Raw genomic sequence first — 24,098 nt, forward strand, 5'->3', positions numbered from 1 at the left:
GTGCGTGAACGAGCACTCCTGAGTGGGCTTGGTTCCAGACGCTGAGCCCCTCTTTGGGGCTGGGGGTGGAGGGGGGATTGCTAACTTCCTTTCACATCCCAGATGGAGAAGTCTCGGCATGGGAAGGAATGGTAGACACTGGAGACAGGCTGCAGCAAAGCGGTGAGCGCAGTCCCTTCTTGGACGGTGGACTTGATTCCCTTCTCTCCCCAGCTGCCACCCTCCCACTCACAGGGCACTGTATTTCAGCACATCGTCCTCTGAAGTCAGGGACATGCCACAGGGGACAGAAGTGTTGCCTGCCGTCCCGCCTGCAGAGGGTCTGGGGCTGCGACACGGGACGGCGAGGCAGGTGGCTCACCGCCAGCCAGCTTCCCCTGCCGTGTTGGGGAGAGAACTTCGTTTCGCTCTCTGTTGCAACCGAGACTGCCATCAGCAGATGCTACGCCCAGCAAGCGCTGACATCTGCCCTCGCCCCACGAGAGAAGCCTTGGAGGTCGGGTCCTTAAGTCCCTGCTTCCGGAACCTTCTGGACCACTCCTGACCGTGCCTTCAAACCATGCAGAGGAGACCTGGCGCGACTTTCTGGCTGTGCAGGGAGGGCTTTTGTACTCGAAGATGAGAAGTATTATGGAAATCTCCTTTCCTCTGTTGCAGAGAAGACACTGACGCCTGACGTGCTATGGCAGATCGCCAGGCAGCCACCATAGCCTTTTGTTTCTGATGCTGGCGCACTGGTTTACGCTTCCAGGAAGCAGGGCACCCCACTGGTGCTCCTGGTCCCCACAAACCATTCCAGCTGCCTCTCACTGGGCCTTGGAGAGGAGGCGCGGATCTGGGAGGTGGTCACGTTCGGACAGAGCCCCTCGGTTGACTTCCTCTGCATGTCTACCCAACATTATCACTTATTTACCCAGCAACTGTGCGCTGAGCCAACCTGCCGGACGCCTTTAGCGGTGCGGGGACGGATAACACCAGGTCCCTGTCTTCCTGGAGCTCCCAAGCTGCCAGGCATCACGTAAAGACGAAAGAAATGGTTGTATTTGTGATCCATTCGTGATCCATTCCTCACGTGTCTCGAGGACTGACTTTGCCTTGACCCGTAGTGTAATGCATGGGGTCCTTGCACGATGAGACCACGAACAGAGGCCCAGAGAGGTCCACTGACTCAACCAAGGTCTCATGGCTGATAAGGTGGACGTCCAGCTTCTGCCCTTCGGGACGTCCACGCTGGCCTGGTGTCTGAGCTGTTAGAACTCAGAAGGGAGACATGCGTCCTGACCAGGAGGCTGGGGGAAACTTCCAGAGGAGGTGGTATTTGAACTGGCCGGGCAGCCTAGAAGGTTCGGTAAGAGGGCCGAGCTTACCTGGTAAGGTACGAATCAGGGTGTTTGGAGCTCTTCAACGACGTCTTCTCCCGAGCACAGATCCTTCGTAAGCTCTTTCTCCAGAAACCGAATTGCTCATGGCAGGAGCCAGCCTTGTACCCACGCAGCTCCTTCTCTGAAGCCGTTTTCTCTCCTCTCCGCTCCCTCCGGCGATCTTACTGGCCAGGCACTGTAAAAAGTGGATTAAATACCTCACGCCTTGCTTTCTGGGATTTTACTAAATAGTTAACGCTGGCAGAATTAAAGGGCCTGCCAGCAACTGGTCTAAAACCACAGGGCTGCTGGCTCAGACTCCTCTTAAAACTGGGCGTGTAGATACAGTTGGATCGTTGGCCCACACCGGGGAACGGTGGGTAGCCATTGGAAGGGATGTGTTGATTTGTGCCTAACAGTCTTAAAAACCCAGTTGTCTAGTAGTGAGGTTCGCGAGAGCCTATTTGTTTAGGAACAGAGTCACAATTTGTAGATCTCCATAAAGGAAAGTCTAAAGCGACTCAGGGCGGCATCTTCTAGAGAGTGGGATTGAAGGGTAATCTTTTAAGAAAAACTTGTAAGTCCGTACTCATTTTTAATATTTTCTGACCATGTATCATTTTTTTCCTCGTGATAAGGCCTAACGATGATCATTTCTTTAAAAAATGAAAGATAGGGGAGATCAGCTGTGAGCTCCCGTGTTTTAAAAGAGCCCGAGCCACCGGGCTGGTCCGGGTTGGGTCTCCGCATGGGGACCCCTGGGCTTTTGTTTCTGCCCTGGCATCTCGGGGCATCTGGGGCTAGGCTGCACTGGGGACCACTGCCCACCAGCAGCTTCCATAAGCCACCTACCAGTAGATGATCCAGCTGATGTGACCACCAGTGGATCCCAGCCTTTCATGCAGAGCTGAGAAACAAACCCTCGGGGGCCACCAGCGTGGCGGTGGCTCTGGTTGCCATTGACTTTGGGGCGAGCCCGGTTTGCCATTTGCAGCTTCGTTGGGGAAGAGCAGGGCCCCTAAGCCCCGGTTGCTCACGTTTACTGCCTCTTGAGGCCTCCAACCAGAACCGTAGACCTTTCCGTTGTGTTCTGTTGACTGCCAACTGTGGCCCGAAAGCCAGGTTCATACTGATAGGCGAGCTGGTCAGATTTTTGCTCTTTGTCACCCCCACTGGCCTTTCTTGCCTTGAGGGTCTCCCTAGGAACACTCTTTGGATAAGACCGGCGGTTGACAGAGTGGAGTCCAGATGGCACTCTATTGGCTGGAGTTGGCAAGCCACTGGCTGCCCAGTCCAGCCTGCCAAGTATCAGTTTGCCTTCTGTAAAATGGGCCTGACCCTTCCTTTGCCACCTGGTTGGAAGGGTCAGAGATCAGATTTGGAAAGTGCCAGGCGTTCAGTAAACGTCGGTTCCCTTCTCTTGTGCTTAGTTGAGAAGAGGTGTTTATAGGTGGATATCCACATGTCCAAGGCCCCAGCCACTCTCCAGAAATATTTGGCCGTGGTGTAGCCCGCCCGCCCCACAGTTCCTGTGGTTCTCGGGGCAAAGTTTGGAATGATAAGATAAAGGGCATTTTGTAGTGGCTGCTGGGGAAGGGAACTAGGCTACCCACACCGGTCCCTTGGATGCAGACTGGAAAAAGAACACCCTGAGGCTAGTCCGGGCAGGGGACGTCTGGGGTTTCAGGGAGCAGAACCCTTGGCTGGGCACTGTTATCACTTCTGTCGACGATAAGCAGGTGTAGATTTGAGAACAGCGGGGAGCCCCTTGTAAGCCCCCTGGCAAATGATAGGTGGGATTGGAAACCTGGTCTGTCACGTCCCAAAGCCCCAAGTCCTTGTTAACCGTTCTCCACCCTGACGTCCCCGTGCCATGAGCTCTCATGCCACTGGCCCCAAGCTCCCTCCTCTTGATCTCGGGGATTTTCTGCTGTGGCCTGCCCTGGCTCAGTAAGCCAGCCTCGAGTTCCTCAGAAACGAGGGAGGCTTCCCAGGATACGGGCTCGGGGTGGGAGCCACCGGCCGCTCATGTTGAAGGCGTGCAGGCGTGAGCAAACGTGACCGCCAGCTTGAAAACGGATCCTTCTCAACAGAGAGGGAGCCCCGAGGGCTGCTTGGTCTTTAAATGCGCGCTTTTTATTGATCCCGGGCTCGCAAATGGACTGTGGGGAAATTCTGTCCTGAAACTGGGGGGTTGAGGGGGGGGATGGGTGGGGAGTTTGAAGACCCCAGTCTTGGTGCCTCGGTTGCGGGTCCATTAACAGACTGCCTTCATCCGGACAGCGTGTGTGGACCGAGCTGGGGGTAAAGGTTTTGGAGGGCACTCCCCTGCTGTCCCCGCTCCCCCGCGCTCACCACCCGCTTCATTACAGCAACAGCAGCTCCAGGCCCAGCACCTCTCCCACGCCACGCACGGCCCCCCGGTCCAGCTGCCACCCCACCCGTCAGGCCTCCAGCCTCCAGGGATCCCCCCGGTGACAGGGAGCAGCTCCGGGCTGCTGGCGCTCGGGGCCCTGGGTGGCCAGGCCCACCTGACGGTGAAGGACGAGAAGAATCACCATGAGCTGGACCACAGAGGTGCGGCCCAGAGCTGGGGCAGGGGGCGGGGCTGGGCTGGGGGCTGGGGGAGGGGGGGTTCCCGCGGGCCCTACTGTGCGTGGACACAGCAAACGTCGTCACCCTGGGGTCAGGAGTTAGCAAAAGCTTTGGTGCCATCTGTTGAATTCCTGGTCTGTGGCAACCAGAGCCCTGCCCCGCATGACCCCCCCCCCCCCACAATGCCTGACGTGGCCCCGGCGTGCTCTGCCCTGGGAGGCCTGTCGTGCAGGCTCCCTCCCGTTATCCTAGCTACAAGCTGCCCATCCTTCAAGGGTCAGCCCCAGTCCCATTCCTTCAAAAGTGTGCCTTCCAGTCTGGGCTGGGGGCCTTTTTCCAGTTCCCAGGAGAGTTGGAGAGCTGGGGTCCCAAGAAGGAGCCCTTTGGTCGCTGTCCTCTTGTATCCTCCCCCTGGAGAATGTTAGGTCCTCACCGAGATCGGTAGTCCTTCGAGAACAGGGGCCAGGTTCCCCAGCTTTTAACTTAGCATGTATGTCTCACCAGCGCACGTGCCTTGGGCAAGGTGCACAGTGGCACCCTAGTAGACTGTCTTTAAGTGGAGGTAGCTGTCACACTACTGAGGGAGATGACCGGAAGGACTTGGAAGGAGAACCCCACCCCCCCTTCACCGGCCCTTACCGTGAGGACCCCGGCAGCTGCACCCAGCCCGGGCTTCATTCAGGAGGGCTTAGTTTGTCGGGAAAGGAAAAGTCGTGGCTCCCTGGCAGACCCTTTTCAAAAACCGCCGCCTCGTGCGCTCTGCCCTTGGATGTTTTTTTCCCGGTGTTGTTGAGATGCAATTGACGTACAAAATCGTGTAAGTCGAAGGTATACACACGGTCTGGTTTGCTCTTAGCTGTTTACCAGGGCGTATGGCCAGTGCCTTCCCAGCCCTCCCCGGGCGCCACCCCGTCCGGCCCGGGCCAGGGCGCCAGGGTTGTAGCAGATTGTGGGAAGCGGACGGAGGCACGGTTGTGTGTCCCTGCAGAACGATGCCCCACCTGGCAGAGGAGGCGGGTCTCCTCACGGCAGAGAAGAGAATCGGGGAGCTAGCGCCTGGCCGTGCAAAGACACAGAGAGAACCGTGTTAGTTGAAACACAACAAAAACCGCTCCCACGATTCCTTTATTTACTTGCTTGTTTATTTTAAACAATGATGGTCTCAACGCCCAGATCCGCTAGGTCGCCTGCATAGCAGGATCCTCTTCCAGACCTTGTGACTTTAAAAAATGCTGAGCAGGAATCTCGGTGCCCTCCTTGGCACATCAGGGAGAGCAGGGCCACAGCCCCTGCCCCACCCGGGACCGGTGGCCAGTGGGGAGCATTGGAATCGGGGCGGTTAATTTTCAAAGCGAGAGATGTCACCTCATGGCCCTGCCTTGGCTGACCCACGGTGACTCAGAGAGCCAGGCCTGCGGCCCATTTTAAAACCTGTGAACTAGCAAAGCTTAAAAACCAGCTGCAGGAGACTGACCCTTCTCCCTTTCTTTTTTGTCTTTTTGCCTTGGGGGGCCTGACCCTCCTCCCGTCTGGCTCTTCCATCCCTGAAGAAAGAGAATCCAGCGCGGTAAGTGTCAGCACGCTGGCATCTGGGCTGTGGGGGATTGGGGGGGGTAACGCGGGATGGGGAGGGGACCACGTGGGATCCTGGTGGGGGTTGTTGTTACGAAATAGGAGTTGCACCTGTTGAGAGTGACCTTCGGTTGGGGAAGCTGTCATCTCTCCAGCCTTCCTGTCCATCATTTGGCAGATGAATAGTTTCAGTGAGCTCTAACTCTCTTTTTTATGAGAGGTGATTAACCAGAGAGGTCAGCTGGCCAGCCCGTGGAGTTACTGGGCCCCCCACAGGCAACCCCGGAGCGGGGGGGTCCTGCATCCTGGGCTGGGCTGCTTCCCTCCTCCCAGGTTGGCTGCCCCCCCCCCCCCCACCCCGATCCTGTATTCTCCTTGCTTCCTCCGAACGCCTGAGGTTTCTCCTTGTTCTGGGCTTTAACTCGGTTTAAGAAAGTGCTAGCGAGCAGGCATCAGGGCCAGGCTGTCTGCGTGTCTGCCAGCTCTGAGATTTGCTGTAAATCTTTCTGATCACACTGAGGCTCAGAGGTTCTGTTTCAAGTGAATAAGCCTTCTGAATAAGCACAGTGGAGTCTGGATAAAAAAAAATCCTGCAGCGATTAGCAAAGCTATTTTATTCCTCATCGCTGTCCTTGTATCTGGGGCCATCTAATCTGTTAGGATGGCTTTGGTTATTACCTCGTGTTAAGTAGGACTTGGAAGGTCAGGCAGTTAACTAACCATCTAGACGGCAGCTTCCTCGGGCAGCCCCTCCATTCCGACCCCCTTCCCTCCCGGCCCTCCTCCCGGCGGACTTTATAAACCATCCAATTAGCCACGGTGCTCTCGGCCCCCCCGCGACTGGCCCGTGTGCTCTGGGTCCACATTTGGGCCCAGTGACGGCTGGCTACCTCAGAGAGGAACAACTAAAGCTGAAAATCCGTCTCGATTGCTTTAGTGTTGATCCTCCAAAAGGTGGCCATTTTTGCAGAGGTGGTCTGTCTAGATAGGACTGGACCCCTCAGGGCTCGGGGCTGGTTCTGGCTTCACGCAACACCGGGGAGCTCTCTTGGCCTCTCCGGGCGCCAGTTTCTATACCTGTGACACGGGCATATTCCCGCCCAGCCAGCCTCTCAGCTTGGTTAGGAAGCCCCCTCGGCACAGAATGTGGCATCGAGGAGATGACCCGGTTAACAAGGCACCTGCCGCGGCATGAACCGAGGGTTTGAAGCCCGATGCCCTCTGTCCTCCTCCCCATTGCTGTTTGCGTTTGGCTTTGTGACCCCGTCTGTGAAAGCTTTCTGCCCAAAGAAGCTCCCCGGGGGGACCCCCAAGAGCTGAGCTCTTCACCCTGCAGCACCCACACGCATGCACGGCAGACTCCAAGCAGAGGGGGCACGCTCCGGCCCCGGGAGAGTCCGGTGGGAACGAATCGAGACGCCATCCGGCCCGGGGCCCGGGCGCCCGGCTCAGGGCGGGCGAGGCCGTAGGGCCGTGTGCCTGTGGCCGCGGCGTCGGAGGAAGTGTGCGGCCCCTCGCGGACCAGGTTGTCAACAGATGAGGCCCCCGCAGGAAGGACAGGGCCGCGGCCGGGTGGGAGGGGGCCGGCTGGACGGGCTGGAAGCCGTCCCAGAGGGCTTAGTCTGGAGTCCAATTAGAGGTAGCTTCATTCATATTTCCTTGCCTCGCCGAAGCAATAAAAAATACTTAGTTTTTTGGCCGCCTGCCAGCCAGAGGCGGGCTGGATCGATGCCGCTAAATGCCTGACATGACTCTCTCCGGTAGCAGCGAGGGTTTTCAGCCTGACTGCATGAGAAGAAAGAGCTCGCTGTTCTCCGAGCCACGTACTGGGTCGCAAGGAGAAACACGAGCCGCCGCACGCCCCCCTCGGCTCCGCTCCCCGCCCGCCCCGAGAGAGGAGAGGGGCTGGAAGCGATTCTGCTTAGCACGGGGTGGCCGCCGTCGGAGGAAATGAAATGAAATGGCGGTGATTTTCCTGCCGGCGCTCGCAGCGGCTAATTGAATTGCGGCCGTGTGCGCCTCGCCGCCGCTCCTGCACGGCTGTGGGGAAGGCTGAGCTGCAGTCCCATTATAACCTCCATTTTTTCTTCCAAGGCTTGATAACTCTGCCATTTTAATTTGCTTCAGGCAGAAACTTGGCAGGGAAGGGCTGCCCAGAAACCGGCTTAGGAAAAGGAAATTAAGTTCTGTGGCTGGTCCCCACGCCGTGCCCCGCGCCCCCCGCCCCCCCTGCCACCACCCCCCCCCCCCAACCCAAACGCCGGCACTGGCCTCCAGGAAAGTGGGGAGACGTGAGGTAGAGGCTCACCCCGGCCTCCGCCTTGGGATACCCTTCCCTGCCGAGCGGGGGTCCCTCCGTGGCCCTGCGTGGCCCTGTGTGGCCTGCGCGTCTGTGATGCGTGGGGCCGTGGATGGGCCGGCCTGTAGCTGGACTGAGTCTTGCTCCTTCCTCCAAGCCCCAGGCCTGATCCAGGGTGGGTGCTCAGAAAAGCGTGGGTGAGTGGTGAGTGCAGGAGGGTCTCTCGGAAAGGAGTGAACTCGGCAGCCCCCTCGAGGGACATTGAATCTGTCCCGGCCCCCCCCCGGAGGGCAAGGGCACAGGTTTGCTGGCCGGCACCCCTGCTGGTTAGCTCCTCCCTCCCTGCTTCCCAGCCTGGTGCTGACAGCCACAGAACCGGTTCTGCTCGTGGCCACAGGCAGCTCCGTTCTCAGGCCTGTCTGCCTGTGCTGTTCCCGCTTTGTCGATCGGCCCTCTTCCAGGCCTGGAAGTTCAAGCTCTCGCTGTGCTTCCTCACCTTGGAGTTTGAAGGGAGAACTCATCAGGCCCTTCCAAGCTTGAGAAACCTTGGTTTCCTTTATGTTGCCTCCAGTGGGGGACCTCGGGCACGTTTCCCAACCCCTTGGGGCCCCTGCGTTCCCACCGTTACAGAAAGGATGATTCCACCTGCCCTCCTACCTTTTCCCACCTTTCAGAGGGAAAGGCTTCCCGATGTTGCGATTTTTGTTTCTTTAAAACACTGCTCTTACTCAGAAGTTGCTGGAGGCCCTGCAGTGGAGGAGTAGGGTGTTCACACAAAATGCCAGGTTGCCCACGTACCCTCAGAAGGCCTGTCGGCAGCCCAACGTTCTCCTTCCGGGTCAGTCCCCCCCATCCCAGTGGGGTTCAGCTGATGACGTATTGCACACAGCCCCTGTGTGTCGGCTGAGACCCGTCTTTCAAGACTCAGTGCAGACTTGGCTTATCCCTTCTTTGAGCAAATGTACGTGGCCGGCCCAGGATGGGTGTGGACGGAGAGAGGTGTAATCCGGCCCTCATGGAACGCACAGTCTCGAAGGCCGGAACGCAGACAGCTCCGTGCGAGCCTGTTTACTTACTAGCAGCGTCACGGCTCCAAAAGGGAATTGTGCTCCCCGGGCCTCTCCTGGGGGGGACCCAGTCTGGAGAGCTGGGAAGGCTTCCCTGGCAAGGCCCCCGATGGAACAGAGCTGACCTCGAGGGCCTGGCCATTGGTGCGGGACATCGCCCTCTTGGACCACCTGCACTTAGCTAATGTCTTGGTGTGCACGAAACGTTCACGCTGAATCTCCTCGTTCCCAGAATAACTCGGTGTCGCCCTCGGAAAGCCTCCGGGCCAGTGAGAAGCACCGGGGCTCCGCAGACTACAGCATGGAATCCAAGAAGCGGAAAGCAGAGGAGAAAGATAGTCTGAGCCGATACGTACGTCTAAGGGCCTAGTGGGCACCACTGGGTCTGTGCTGGGAGCTGGGGTTGTGGGAGAACACACAGGCCTGACTTGTGGGTGACTCAGAGGCACAGGTGGGGACAGGCTGGGTTATCTGGTGTGTGTGTGGGGGGGGGTGGAGACCATACACACACACACACACACACACACGCTGTGCACATGGGCCACCACAGCCAGGAGGGAATGGATGAAGAGAGCAGGGGGCACCTCCCACAGCCGGGCCAGCGACCCCATGCTGCCATCACGGCCTTCCCAGAATCCTCGGTCTGCTCCGGGGAGCCTTGCCTGGCACCCCCACACTTTGACCGAGCAGAGTGGTCATGGTATCTGCTCCAGGCCAAGCTGTGCGGGATGAGAGCTGGGACCGACAGAAGGGGGCCGTGCGGTGCTGGGCTCCACTTGGTCACCTTGCTGCTTGTGGCTTTGGATATGTCGCCCACATTTCCGGGCGAGAGGCTGATCACCACCCCCCCACACACACACACAACAGCAGAAATGATACAATGAGCCTAGCATACTTCCTTGTCCGCAATGGTGGGTATGAAGCCGGCTGCAAGGAGCTGTGTGGCTCCAGAGAGACAAGGTGGAGGGGGGCTCAGAAATACCATAATAGGTATCGGCAGGTATCGGTCAGGCTGCCAGTGGGCACGGAGCAGAGTGACTCGGAGCAGGGCTGGGGGGCTGGGCTGGGAGACAAGAGCCTGGGCTTTGGGGTTTGGCCCAGGTTCAGATCCCGGATGCTGGAAACCAGCGGTGGTTCACGCCCCAACTGGGGTGTGGCGGGGGTGGCCTCCTTACTGGCTTGTCTCTTGCTTGCAGGACAGTGACGGGGACAAGAGTGATGATCTGGTGGTGGATGTTTCCAATGAGGTGAGCACAGGCCCAGGTGGCAGCGTGCTCGGCTTGGGGTGGTTTGAGGTTGCCCTTTTCCTGCCTAGGAGCTGTTGTGTCTCAGCTGCTGCACAGACATTACTGACATGCCCCGAGCAGGGCACCGAGGCCTCCGGGGCTGGGGCACCAGGCTGGTCAGGAGGAGGAGGACAGGGCTTTGCTGCCGGGTGGCTGGGGTTCCTTAGGATGGGAACCTCGGTTGGACGGTGCAGGTGCGCCCCAAGGATCCCAGGGGAGGGCCAGGTCCTCGAGGTCAGATCTGTTATCCCCACCACCCCCGGGATCTCGAGAGTAGGGGGTCGTGAGCTCCTCGGGATCAGTTTAGGCAGGGGACGAGGACTGGAGCGACGTACCCGAGGCCAGGAGACCCCACCGCCCAAATATGAGTCCTGAACTTGTGTTTGATCTTGGGCCGGTCACCACCCCCCACCCCCGCGCAGGCCCCTGTCTCCCCATCTGTGAGATGAAGGGGTGAGACCAGATCGTTAAGAACGAGTCGCCCCCACTTTGAGGCCCCCAGTCTCTTCCAGCCAAGCTCCTCTCCCCAACAGCTGGCGCACTCCCTTCCCATTCCCAGAGCAGGGAGGACTCCCGGCTGCTTGTTGATTTCCATGCATCTCTGTGATTGTGCTTTTAGGACCCAGCGACGCCGCGGGTCAGCCCAGCACACTCCCCTCCTGAGAATGGGCTGGACAAGGCCCGAGGCCTGAAGAAGGATGCCCCCACCAGCCCCGCCTCAGTGGCCTCGTCCAGCAGCACACCCTCCTCCAAGACCAAAGACCTTGGTCATGTATGTGGGGCCTGCCACTGGCACCCCAGAAGCAGGGGGCTGGGGCAGGTGGGGGTGGGGGCAAAAGGCTCTGGAACAGAGGCCGGAGCGGTGATCACTGGAGGGCAGAGGGGTGGAGTACGAAGACCATGGATTGGGGTTTGGCCCCGGTGCCAGTCCTGGCTTTACCACTTACCGGCTGGGCCTCGGGCTGCCAGTTAATGTTTCTGAGCCTTGGTTGCCGCATCTGTACGATGGGAGCAGTCAGTCACCCCAAGTCCCTGCCGCACAAGGTGGGGCAAGAATTGAGGGGCTGTTGGGCAGCTGGGTGTCATGGCCAGCTCCAAGGGCCCGGCTCTGGGGAGAAAGGAATCTTCGTGTCTTCCCTATTCAGAATGACAAATCCTCTACCCCTGGGCTCAAGTCCAACACGCCTACTCCGAGGAACGATGCCCCGACTCCAGGCACCAGCACCACCCCAGGGCTCCGGTCGATGCCGGGCAAACCTCCAGGCATGGACCCGATAGGTATAATGGGTAGGCACGATGAGGCTGGGTCGACCGTGTTTGAGGGGAGGGGGTGTGCCCCGGGGCGGGGCTGGAGCCAGAGCACCAGGGAGCGTGTGGGAGTTGGGGTTCTCCCGGGGCCTCCAGGGGGTCTTCGCAGTCAGGTCAGAGGAGGACACAGATGCCGGGTGTGTCCACACTGACGGCAGGGCTTACTGGGAGGGCCCCTGTTGGACTTGGCACGTGGGAGGAGCTTCAGACAAGTCGGGTTACCTGTGGCCCGTCCCCACCTCTGTCGTTAGTTCTGTGAGACTCTCAACAAACTTCCTTCTCTGGGCCTCTTGAGTCCTGCCTTATAAAAAGAGGTGGGCGCATCTCTCAGCTTGAACCTTCTTGGGCCGTGAAGACCAGGATCCCAGTTAGGGGGGGTTCAGTCCCCGAGGATTGCCTGGAGCCGGCAGCGTTCCAATGCAGGAAGTGCAGGAAGCGAGGCGGCCTGGTGGCCTGAGCTTTGACCCGGAGTGGGGGAGGGGGGGGCCCCCCTCCCCCTGAGGGTCTCCCCCAGCTGACTTCCTCCTCCTTGCAGCCTCAGCCCTGCGCACTCCAATCTCCATCACCAGCTCCTACGCGGCGCCCTTTGCCATGATGAGCCACCACGAGATGAACGGCTCGCTCACCAGCCCCAGCGCCTACGCCGGCCTCCACAACATCCCACCCCAGATGAGTGCGGCCGCGGCCGCGGCCGCCGCCGCCTATGGCCGATCGCCAATGGTGAGCTTTGGAGCTGTACGTAGACCTTTTGGCTCCTTTTGGGGGGTGGAAGTGGGCCAGGAGTGGGGAGCTGGTGGGGTTGTGTCTTAGAAAGAGGAAGGAACATACGCTTTGGGGTCAGCAGACGTGGTTCCCACCTCCTTTTGCCCATTAGTCATCACGTGACCTTGTGCAGCTCAGCCTCCGAGGGCCGTGTTTTTCCATCTGGAAAGTGGGGCGAGGACCTCTTTGTCTGGGCCCTGGGGGGATGGGAATCCCCAAAGGAGGCCAGTGGCTTCCGCGTGGCATGGGTTTGGTAAATGTGGCTGTTTGCTGTACCGAGGCTGGGTTCAGATTGGGGTCAGCAGAGAGGGGTGCTTTTTCAGGGGACAGTGCGTCTCTGGGATGGCCTCCTGTCCTCATGACGGGCCCGTCGGACGCCAGGGGAGGGAATGGAGTGGGACTGTGCCTCGTGGAGCCGGGAGAGCGGCGGGGGGGGGGGGGGGGGGTGGGGGGGTAGTCCAGAACACTGGCTCAGGGTTGGTGGGCCTGAACTGTCACCCTGTCCCTGCCACTGTCCTGGACAAGACACTTGGCCCTGCTGGGCCCGTGTTTCCTCTGAAAGAGCAGGCTCTGCGCGGCTGGCTTCCGGGTTGGGAAGGGGCGGTGCTGTGTGGGCAGGACCTCGGAAGTGGTGAAGGAAGAGGCCAGGGGGATGGGTGGCGGCGCCCCTCACTAAGAGCTGGCCTCGTCTTGCCTTTCAGGTTGGCTTTGACCCTCACCCTCCCATGCGGGCCACGGGCCTGCCCTCAAGCCTGGCCTCCATTCCTGGTGGAAAACCGTACGCTCTGGCTATGTGTGTCGCATGCTTCTTGGGGAAAGCACGCCGTCCCCCGCCCCTCTCTCCTGCCCTGGCAGATGTCCCCTTGGGAAGGGTCTCCCCTCTAGAGGCACTCATAGACCAGGTTGCAGCCCGGGAGACACCTCCTGCTCAGCCTGGGGCTCCCGCTGAATCGGGAGCCCTTGAGCCCAGGGGGCCTCCATAACCAAATGAGGGTAGCTGCATCAGCAGGGGGGCAGACCTATTCCCCACCCCCCCCCCCATCACCCCGGGGCTTCTAAAGGAGGAGGTAACATCCAAGCTGGTAAATGGTAGGAGAGGGCATTCTGAGGCACAGGGAGGGCTGGGGTGGGGGGGTGGGGTTCTGGTGACCTGGCTTGGAGCTGAGGGTATGTGACCAGGAGCAGAAGCCAAGGTTGGGATACTGAGTAAATCCCCTACCCTGGTAGAGCCAAACCAAGGAGGTTGGGGGGTGTTACTGGGTTCCCTGAGAGCTGGGGAGCGTGTGTGCGCTGGTGCCGTCCGGCCCAGGCAGGACTCGTGGGAACAGAGAGAGGATGGGGGGGTGGGGAGTTGACGGAAGGGCCGCGTCTCCCTTTCAGAGCCTACTCGTTCCATGTGAGCGCCGATGGGCAGATGCAGCCTGTGCCCTTCCCCCACGACGCCCTGGCGGGCCCCGGCATCCCACGGCACGCCCGGCAGATCAACACGCTGAGCCACGGGGAGGTGGTGTGCGCTGTGACCATCAGCAACCCCACGCGGCACGTCTACACAGGCGGCAAGGGCTGCGTGAAGATCTGGGACATCAGCCAGCCAGGCAGCAAGAGCCCCATCTCCCAGCTGGACTGCCTGGTGAGGACCCTGGGCTGTAGGCCTCTCCGCCAGCGGGTGGAGGGGCAGCCTGGCGCGGCCCTCTACTGGCCGGGCCACTGAGCGAGCTGGCTGACGTCCCCGAGCCCCGGTTTTAACGTCCCGACATGCCGATGATCCCGGGCTTCCTGGGGTTCGTGAGGAGGTGCATGAAAGATGGAAGGGTGGTGAATGAGTGAGGGCGGGACGTGAGCAGGGGTGGCGAAGGGCGCTCAGCGTCGCTGAACGGGACCCCTCTGGTCCCTGGCGAGGGGAGGTGGACGGAGCTCAACACTGTCCCTTCTCTGCCCAGAACAGGGACAACTACATCCGCTCCTGTAAGCTGCTTCCCGACGGGCGCACGCTCATCGTGGGCGGGGAGGCCAGCACGCTCACCATCTGGGACCTGGCCTCCCCCACACCCCGCATCAAGGCCGAGCTGACCTCCTCGGCTCCCGCCTGCTACGCCCTGGCCATCAGCCCCGATGCCAAAGTCTGCTTCTCCTGCTGCAGCGACGGGAACATTGCCGTGTGGGACCTGCACAACCAGACCCTGGTCAGGTGAGGCCGCGGGACGGACCAGGGGAGCCTCGTCCTCGGGAAGCTTTGCGCCGGTCGTAACCGAGCTCGTCGGAGGTGCTGTGAGGCTCCGTGGGGTGGCCACGGCAGAGCGGGTGAGGGGACAGCCTTGTGCTAGCGGATAGAGGATCCCCCCCACCCCCCACAGAAGGCTCCGGGGAGCGGGGAGCTGGAGCAGGTCAGGGAACGTGGGATTCAGAGCGGCAGAGGTGAGCAGAGGGCGAGAACTGAGGAAGGAGGAGGCCTCGGGACCAGAAGGTCGGAGCAGTGTCATTTGGTGGTTCTTATGGGGCCTCGGGAGCCGCTGCCGGGTGTGAATCCTGCCCCCGCTATGACCTTGTGCAAGCCACTCAGCCCCGTGCCTCAGTTTCCCCTGTGTGAAGCGGGCATGGTGAAGCCCGTCCTCGGAGATAAGAGTGCAGTGCAGGACTGGCTGTGTCTGTTGGTCCTGATAGCTTGCAGCTTGTTGATGGCCTCAGCCCCATCGCTCAGGCAGGGGGAGGAGGATGTGGATCAAGAACGAAGCAGGAGCCTCTCCCCCTGCCCCCCCACCCCCCCCTCCCCCCCCCCCCCCCCCCGCCGTTATGCACCTGTCTCCAGGACCCACCTGTAGGGGAGACTCTTGGGTAGGCGGAAGCCCAGCCCGGCGGCTCAGCGAAGGACCATGCGTGCGTGGTAGACCCCCTTCTGGGCCTCAGTTTCCCCTTCTGCACAGACAGGGCCGGCCTGCCTCCTCGGATAGCTGCCCGCTTGGCACTCAGTGGCTCTCCCCTTCTCCCCGCTTGGCTTTCATAGGCAGTTCCAGGGCCACACGGACGGGGCCAGCTGCATAGACATCTCCCACGATGGCACCAAGCTGTGGACCGGAGGCCTGGACAACACTGTGCGCTCCTGGGACCTCCGGGAGGGCCGCCAGCTGCAGCAGCACGACTTCACCTCCCAGGTGTGTGCTCTCCTCCCCCTCGCCCAGGACAGCACGCTCCCTTCCCTCCCGGGCTCCTAATGGTTGGGTCAGGGGACAAGGGAGCCCTCACAGGCAACCGTTGCAAATGGACCTGAGACCAACCTGAGCCGCCTTGGAAGGCTTCCTGGAGGAAGCAACAATAAAATAGAATCGACAGAGCCTCGGAGTTGGACGTACTTGACCCAGCTGCTCAGATCTGGTTCTCACTTAACACTTTGTTGAGCACCTTGGCCTTGGTCTTGTCCCTTACGGGATGAGCACAGCAGTAGCAACCTCATAGGTCTGATGTGGGCAGCAAAAGTGGTCCCTCTGAAAGCCTAGCCACAGCCTGGCTCCTAGAAAATTCTCTATAAATGTCAGGTATCCTAATTTCCCATTGTTACTCGTATTACTTATTTTAATATTTCAACCATATATATTTACTATTTTAGTGTTTTATTGCACTTTTTAAATTTTACTTGTTGATGCTTGTTTATTTTTTTATTTTTATTTTTTTTGAGAGAGAGCGCCCGAGCAGGGGAGGGGCAGGGAGAGGGGGAGAGAGAATCGCAAGCTGGGCGTGGAGCCCCACGTGGGGCTTGATCCTATGACCCTGGGATCATGACCTGAGCCGAAATCAAGAGTCAGACGCCCAGACCAACTGCGCCACCCAGGCGCCCCTGTGTATTCACTTTTTTTCTCAAGGCAAGGCGGGAGTCCCAGAGACAGAGTCACTTTGAAAGTGAAATTCAGAGCCAGAATGCTGGCTGTACCACTTTGTGGAGTCAGCAGCCTCTCTGAGCCTCAACTTCCTCACCTATAAAGGGACTCCAGGGCCGAGGGAGAGGGGCTCCGCCTCGCAAGTGGGGAGGCGATGGGAGCAGGAGTGCTGGGCTCCTGCCCTCAGGGTCCCCGAGCAGGCCTCTGGGGAGCCCCCTGGGGCCCCGGGGGCAGAGGAGCTGAACCTAGTCTGGCCTCTCCCCCCCGCAGATCTTCTCGCTGGGCTACTGCCCCACCGGGGAGTGGCTGGCCGTGGGCATGGAGAGTAGCAACGTAGAGGTGCTGCACCACACCAAGCCCGACAAGTACCAGCTGCACCTGCACGAGAGCTGCGTGCTCTCCCTCAAGTTCGCCTACTGCGGTGAGCCTCGGGGAGCCGGGAGCCCGGCGCAGAGGAGGGCCCCTAAAGCTTATAGAAAGTCAGAGCCCTGGAGTGAGCCACGTCCTGGAATCGGACCTCCTGATCGCCACCACTGTCCCTCGCCCGACTAGCTTTGCTGCCTTGGACACCTCTCATCCTCTCTGAACCCCAGTGGGTCTTTCTCTGGGGCCCCTGCGTGGCTTTGGCATTAGCACGGGCAGGGCCCTGGCAGGGCGGCCTGCAGAGGAAGAGTGCCCGCTGACCACTGGCTTCAGCTGGGTCTCCAGACCTCAGGGCCTCGCCATTTCTGGTACTTCCTGCCGCCTTCCCGTAGTAAAAATGAGAAGGGTCAGCCGACTACTGGCTTTAAAAAGAATCTTTTGGGGGAAGTGTGATGTCTGGAGTTAACTGCGAATCCTACCTTTGTCCATCCAGCTGCTTCCCCCGCCCACCCTTGACCGCGGAGAAAGGTGTTCTGTGGGTGTGTGAGCCGGTGACGGGTCTCGCTGACCGAATGCCCCCCACCGGCCGAGGGTCTAACCACGCGCTGGTTGGCCGCTCACGCCGCGTTCCCATGGCAGCCAGCCTTCTCTGGGGTGGGTCCTGCCTTCCATCCGGGGCAGCAAGCCACAAGCTGACGCCCCCTTTGCCTCCTTCCCGTAGGCAAGTGGTTCGTGAGCACTGGGAAGGACAACCTCCTCAACGCCTGGAGGACCCCGTACGGAGCCAGCATATTCCAGGTACTGCCCGCCATCCGAGCGCCCGGAATTCTGCCCAGAGTTGGGGCCCACCCACGGGGATGGGGCTGGTGGGAGGCAAGGCAGGACTTGCCCTGGCCCCTTCCAGCCCCCACCGGATGGGGGTCCAGGATGGGTTCCCCGGAGGCAAGGCCTTGGACACGGCAGCGGGACATACCCTGCAGGGCGAGGGCTTTTAGGCAGGGGTTCTCGTAGGATCTCTAGAGCCAGGGGGAGCCCCGTCACGCTCTTGGCTCTGGCCTTTGCGCTGGGCGGTCACAGGATGTGCACCGGGCAATGGAGAAAACTGGACAGCTCTTTCCAGAGCAGCGTTAGCCGGCGTTCAGGTGACTTTGTCCTTTATGTCGACACCTCGGTGTAAGGAGAGAGGTGCGGCAGGAAGAAGGGTCTGCAAAGACACGAGCGGGGGAAGGGACTTTTCCTGGTTTCTGAAGATCTGGGTTCCAATGCACTGCCCTCTCAATTATACACACTCTTGCCCCCACACACAGCACACACACACGCACACTCATACGTAGCACACATTTCACTCACACTTTCACACGCACAGCATGCGCACTCTTATACACACACACACAGCACACACATACAATGTGCTCCCGTGCTCCCAGCTGTCAAGCCGCCTCCAGGATCCGTGCTGGGGAAGGTCTGGTGTCCGGCATAACGTTCAGAGTCTCCCCAGTCACGGTGGACGCTTCAGGTTGGGTGTAGACCCCCTCCCCAGCTCAGCAGGCTGAGGCTCTGGCCCGCTCAGAAGCGCTCCTTCTGAGCACTTCTCAGAATGCTCACACCCTGCTCAGAAGTGCTCCTTCTTGTCTGTAACCTAAGAGGAGAAGCTCACGCTCCAGCGTTCTCTTTCGAGCCATTCCACTTCGAGATCGTGCTGGACCCTGTTAATGAGCTTTTTCTGGGGGGCGGCAGGGGGGGAGGGGTATCTGTCCCCGGAAGTGCCTCTCCAGGCTACGCTGGGAGGGCCCGCGGGTGCGCCAAGGTTGGAGCTCCAGGGCCGTGGAGAGGGGGTGCCGCGCAGATAGCCCTGCGGTCGTGCTGAGTACCAAGAAAGTGAATTTCTGCCTTTTTTTTCCTCCCTCCCGCCTGTCCTTGCCTTCCTCCTCCAGTCCAAGGAATCCTCGTCTGTCTTGAGTTGTGACATTTCGGCGGATGACAAATATATTGTAACGGGCTCTGGTGACAAGAAGGCCACGGTTTATGAGGTCATCTACTAAACAAGGACTCTAACAGGGCTGTCAGACTCTGGGAGAAACGGACTCGGCGGTGACAGGGCGACCCCGCGAGGGGCCCCGAGGCTGGCGGAGGCTGGCGGCGGGCAGCCGAGCGGTTCAGGGCTGCGCTCCGGCAGGCCGAGAGGGCGCGCCCGCCACGGTCTGGACTCCTGGGCACGGGCTCCCGTGTCTCACGGACTCCGATGGATGTCCCTCCTCCTCCCCCTCCGCGACCCTGGCAGACGCTACAAGTAGATTGATTTGGAGGCTCGGGGCCCCAGCGCCCCACCCCCCCCACCCCACCCCCGCGGACACCCTCGTGAATCTCCATCTTTCCTTTCCCTTTCTTTTGCTCGGTCCCCCTGCCCTGGGTCGGGGACACTGGAGCGGACCACGTGTTTATGCTGGGGGAGGGAGGGAATCTCCTGTTCCCGATTGTGCAGCGCACAACCTTTGTGAAAAATGTAAATAACAGACTCCTCTATCTTGGACTGGTCAGTGGGGGAGGGGGCCCCTGGGGGAGGGGGCCCCTTCCCACCGAAAACGCTAGCCGTGTACTTCGCCTGCTGTATTTGTAACCCACTCGTGGTGGTGGCTTTTTTTTTTTTTTTTTTTTTTTTTTTTTTTTTTTTTAAAGGGACATCCCCATTTGGGAAGGGGAGGCCGGGAGGGGGAGCCAAACGGAGAGGGAGTGGAGGGGGTAGAGGAAGGGAGCCGCAGCCGGTGACCAGACTGACCGGAAGGGGCCCCCCCCCCCCACCCCCGGGCCAAGTGCGCCTCCCCGTGGACTTGGGAGCTGCCCGAGGCCGGCAGGACCCACCGGCGGTGGCCGGGCCGCGTGCGCTTGGCGGCCGCCTGGGCCGACAAAGGTCTGATTCTCTGTGGCCTCCTGCGCTCGCCTCCCTCTCTCTCAGGGGTCCGACTCTTGCTCTGTCTTTCCCTCTTGCCTCGCTCTCTCCCTTTGATGCACACTTGGTTACGGTGAGGAGAAATGGAGGTTCAAAAGGAGCCCCATCCCTGGTCCTTGATCTTCGGACACGACCTAAAAAGGACAAAAAGCGGAAAGCATATGGCAACTCAGCTCAGGGAGCTACCAGAGAAAAATAGCGACTGATGTGGGTGCTTTTTTTTTTTTTTTTTTTTTTTTTTTTGAATAAAAAGAATTAGAATTGACGTCCTTTATAAAACGCCTTCTCCCCCTTTTCCTGCCTCTGACCCCTTCCTCTCTCCCTAGAGGGGCAAAGTGTAATCCACCGGCAGGGTTGGGAGTCCGAAGGGATCGTCTCCCCCAGCCCCACCCTGGGCAGCACAGCAGGGCTGGGGGACCAGGGCTCGGGTGGGGACCCTGATCCCGACACTGTGGCGACTTCTCGCGGTTGCAGTCTCTCCCTCTTTTGAGCCCCAACAGATGACAGGTAGCAAGTGGTCTCCTGCAGGTACCACATGTTGGTACCCGAATGTTCTGAGGTATTAGGATTTGGGTTTGTCGGTTTGTTTTGGTTTGGATTTTTTTCCTCCCTCCCTTGGTCTTTTTTTTTTTTGCGTCGTCGTCTCTTAAGGAAAAGGTAAAGGCCGATGTGAGCCCTGATGGTGGGCTCTCCATGGATGTAGCATATGGAAGATAATTTTGATATTGCATTTTTATGGATTATTTTATAATGTGTGATTCTGTCTGGTGAGAAGGAAGGAGGGGCTCCAGTGGAAACTTCTGGTCTTCAGTGATCTTGCTCTGGGTGAGCAGCTCCCCTGACGGGGGGGGGGCCCAGGGGCCATGGAGACTGGTGAGGCCCCCCCTGTACCTTTCTGAGGGTGGGGGAGGGGGCCGTCTACAGAATTTCTCTCTCTTTCTCTGGTTCATCTGCCGTCTTGTGAAGGCTCCAGCCGCAAGGGAGGGCGAGGGTAGAAAAAGCTGATTTCCTGAAGAAAAAAAAAGAAAATGAAAAGTCATTGTAATGAGCTGTTTTTATATTTTTAAAAGTTGCTATTTAAAGGTTGGCTTGATTGTTGTGTTTTAATTGCCTCCTCCCCCCACCCCCTACCCACCCGTTTGTCAGTCCTCCCCAAGAAGAGCCACTGGGGGCCACTGTCCCTCCTCATGCCCTGGGTTCCGGGTGATGCCCTTTGTCCTCCCTGAACATAGGCTCTTCTCATTTTTGAGCGCTTCACATGCTGTCCCCAACCCCTGAAAGTCCCATCTTGCAGGACAGTGAAGGGGCGTGCGCTCCATACCTCCCGGGTCTCGGCACCAGGGAGTGGTGGGTGGGAGCTGGGATTTCCTCTGCACACAGGGGCGGGACGGAGTTCCTTAGGGGAGGACTACAGATCTGTACCAAAGTCTTAGCGGTGAGTGCAAAAGTTTGGGGCAAAAAATGCAACGCGAACTTCACGTGCAAGGTTCTAGGACCATCTGGACGCCGAAAGCCTCCACCGTCCTTCTTAAGCTTCAAGTTAGATGTTACGGGCGGTGAACTTGAAGTCTGGTTCACAGCGGTGTTTGAAGGCTCGAGAGGAAGGGTTTGCAGAAGGGCCGGGGTAGGAAATGCAGGCCAGTGCCCCCAGGGAGGCGGGGCTGGGCGAGGGTGCTTCCTGGGCTCTGGGATTTCCTCCTCAAGCTGGGGGGGACTAGCATGGTTTCCAACCCCGTACTTGGTCACAATCGTCCCATCACTGTTGTCCCAAATAAATCACAACGGCCCGCTGTCACTGCACACAAAAAAAGGAGGAATAACTTAACGGTTTTTAAAAGGAGTTTACAATTAGAATACAGCACAGTCTTTATTAGCCTAGGAAGGACAGCCGGACCGCAGGCACAGAGGGGTGGGCCAGCTGGAGAGGGATGCCCTCGGGCTTCTAGAGGAGAAACTTCCAGCAGGTAGGAGGAATGTTCATCGGAGCTGCATGGACTTTAGTAAAAGCTCACCCACCTTGTTCGTCCAGGTCTGTGCATTGAAGCCAAGGGCTATCTGGCCAGAACATTCTGCGTGTGCCCCGGACCCGCCTGGGGACTGCAGGCCCCATGAGACAACGCCTGTCGGAGAATCCTCGCCTCCCGTCTTGCCCTGGCAGAGGTGGTTACTACCCTTTCTGAAAAGGGGAACAAGACTGAAAGACTGCCCTACCCAGACGTCCTGGGCACAGTCAAGAATGGACAGCCGACCAAGATTTAGTCTCAGCCACGGACGCTCACAGTTGAGGTCGGGGGACAGCACAGCCCTTCATTTGTGTGAGCCCGGCTGGCGACACATCCCTGGGCACCAGCCGCTGGCGCCTTGTTACCTGCCTGTGGTCCCCGCCGCTGTCCCTTCTACCAGCTCTCCAAGCTTTTCCCTGACGACTGTCACACTGCGTGCTGCCTCACCGGCCGCTCCCCTCTGCTTTCCACCCAGCTTGTTGGAAACCCAGCATCTCAGGCCAGCAGCAGCTGAATCTGCATTTTTTTATTTTTATTTTTATTTTTGAGAGAAAGAGACGGAGTGCGAGTGGGGGAGGGGCGCAGAGAGAGGGAGACACGGGGTCGGAAGCAGACTCCAGGCTGTTGGCATAGAGCCCGACGCTCTGTGGGCTCGAACTCACGGACCGTGAGATCATGACCTGAGCCAGAGTCCGCTTGACCGACTGAGCCGCCCAGGGGCCCGTGAAACTGCATTTTGAGGGCCCCTCTGCGTCTGGCACCTTTGTGAGGTGCTCAGATTCTAGTCTGTGCAGAGGGGCCTGCTTGCAGCAAATAATCCACCTCCCTTCCTCAATACCCCCAGGTTGCCCCTGCCCCCTCTCCAACAGGGCGGCAGAAGGTCTCCATGCCATTTTCCTGGCCTTTTCCAAGTCACCCGAACTGTTCTTTTCCTGCAAAGACGCAGGCCCGTGCAGTCTTAGCGTTGGCCACACCTCACCACACCTGTCCGGCTTGACCAGCTTCCCTGGAGGGCAGCACTCAGGGCCTCAGGGGCCCAGGGCATCCCCGGTGAGTAAACGGGGAGCTCTTTTTTTTTTTTTTTTTTAATTTTTTTTTTTCAACGTTTATTTATTTTTGGGAGAGAGAGAGACAGAGCATGAACGGGGGAGGGGCAGAGAGAGAGGGAGACACAGAATCGGAAACAGGCTCCAGGCTCTGAGCCATCAGCCCAGAGCCCGACGCGGGGCTCGAACTCACGGACCGCGAGATCGTGACCTGGCTGAAGTCGGACGCTTAACCGACTGCGCCACCCAGGCGCCCCTGGGGAGCTCTTAACCTGCTGGAGGGGACCCTAGTTCTCTGTGAGCTGGGCATCTAGATGCTCGGAACTGAAGCCAAGACGTGAACTGACTTCTGGAGTTGTTTAAGCTCTGCTGTTGCTTGAAGCAAGGGAGCTGCATTTAATTTTTTTTTTTTTTTTTAATGTTTAGTTATTTTTGAGAGAGTGTGAGTAGGGGAGGGGCAGAGAGAGAGGGAGACACGGAATCCGAAGCAGGTTGCAGGCTCTTCGCTGTCAGCACAGAGGCCGACGCGGGGCTCGAACTCATGAACCACGAGATCATGACCTGAGCCGAAGTTGGACGCTTAACCGACTAAGCCCCCCAGGCGCCCCCAAGGAGAGCCGTATTTAAAAGCGGGGAGAGTATGGTTGTCAGAAGGCCACTTTCATGGTTTTAGTCCGTGGGCCCAGGCCATTCCAAGCCACAGCTGACCAGGCCAGCCCTTCTGGTGTCCCTCTGAGCCACTGCCCATCCCGGTTCCTCACCCCCAAGGCGCTCAACCCCAGCACGGGCAGTGAGTCTCTGAATTTGAGCGTCCATGAGAAGGCACAGAGATACGGACCTCTGGATACTGCAGCTGGAAAGATCCTTAGCAAGACTGTTAAATATTAGAAACTGGCCATCAACTGTTTCATGATGACAAAGCGTATTTTTTTTTTTTTCCAAGAACACGGTACTTGAAAAGGAACATTATTTTTAAATTTTTTTTTTCAATGTTTATTTATTTTTGGGACAGAGAGAGACAGAGCATGAACAGGGGAGGGTCAGAGAGAGAGGGAGACACAGAATCGGAAACAGGCTCCAGGCTCTGAGCCATCAGCCCAGAGCCCGACGCGGGGCTCGAACTCACGGACCGCGAGATCGTGACCTGGCTGAAGTCGGACGCTTAACCGACTGTGCCACCCAGGCGCCCCGGAAAGGAACATTATTTTTAACGTGAAGTATAGCAAACAAACCTGATGAACCCTTTAAAAACTTGCACAGTTATGCGCCACTTTATTTTTCTTATGCTAATATAAAATGTGCTCTGTTCCAGTACCCATGAAGCATTTTTAAACATTACACAAAAATTGGACCCTTTGTATTTGAAGAGCTATCTATCCTGAGCCCTTGATTAAATGGGACCATTAAGGCCCAGAAAGGGCAAGTAAGTCACACAGCCTGAACCGGATTACAAATCCCATCTCCCTCCCCCTTAAATCACTAGCATGCTGTCGAGGAGGGCAGGACTGAACGACGTTTCGAATCCAGAGGATGAGGGCTCCTGCCCCTTCAACAGTACTGGTGAAAAAAAAAAAATTGCTTATGGAAAGAGATGGCCAAGAAAAGTCATGGAAACCAGCC

The 24,098-nt window shown here is 58.7% G+C and overlaps 1 protein-coding gene across 12 annotated transcripts in view; it reads left to right on the forward strand.

Annotated features, from left to right (window-relative positions):
• TLE3 (TLE family member 3, transcriptional corepressor) overlaps window positions 1-20,515 on the forward strand; it is a 48,602-nt gene extending 28,087 nt beyond the window's left edge. For 2 of the 12 annotated variants that reach the window (XM_045449249.1, XM_045449253.1), the window contains exons 7-20: window positions 3,734-3,938; window positions 5,507-5,523; window positions 9,127-9,246; window positions 10,091-10,141; window positions 10,800-10,952; window positions 11,326-11,467; window positions 12,024-12,223; window positions 12,952-13,028; window positions 13,631-13,880; window positions 14,191-14,438; window positions 15,252-15,399; window positions 16,390-16,540; window positions 17,204-17,280; window positions 18,417-20,515. In XM_045449249.1, coding sequence (XP_045305205.1) covers window positions 3,734-3,938; window positions 5,507-5,523; window positions 9,127-9,246; window positions 10,091-10,141; window positions 10,800-10,952; window positions 11,326-11,467; window positions 12,024-12,223; window positions 12,952-13,028; window positions 13,631-13,880; window positions 14,191-14,438; window positions 15,252-15,399; window positions 16,390-16,540; window positions 17,204-17,280; window positions 18,417-18,524 — 1,947 coding nt within the window. In that variant the 3' untranslated portion in view covers window positions 18,525-20,515. Of the gene's footprint in view, window positions 1-3,733; window positions 3,939-5,506; window positions 5,524-9,126; window positions 9,247-10,090; window positions 10,142-10,799; window positions 10,953-11,325; window positions 11,468-12,023; window positions 12,224-12,951; window positions 13,029-13,630; window positions 13,881-14,190; window positions 14,439-15,251; window positions 15,400-16,389; window positions 16,541-17,203; window positions 17,281-17,909; window positions 18,208-18,416 lie in introns of those variants that run through there. The other 10 variants (XM_045449251.1, XM_045449255.1, XM_045449252.1 and 7 more) reach the window with 8 other exon arrangements.
• Window positions 20,516-24,098: the final 3,583 nt, after the last annotated feature.

Source organism: Leopardus geoffroyi, chromosome B3 (genome assembly GCF_018350155.1).
Source record: "Leopardus geoffroyi isolate Oge1 chromosome B3, O.geoffroyi_Oge1_pat1.0, whole genome shotgun sequence".
Classification (NCBI taxonomy): domain Eukaryota; kingdom Metazoa; phylum Chordata; class Mammalia; order Carnivora; family Felidae; genus Leopardus; species Leopardus geoffroyi.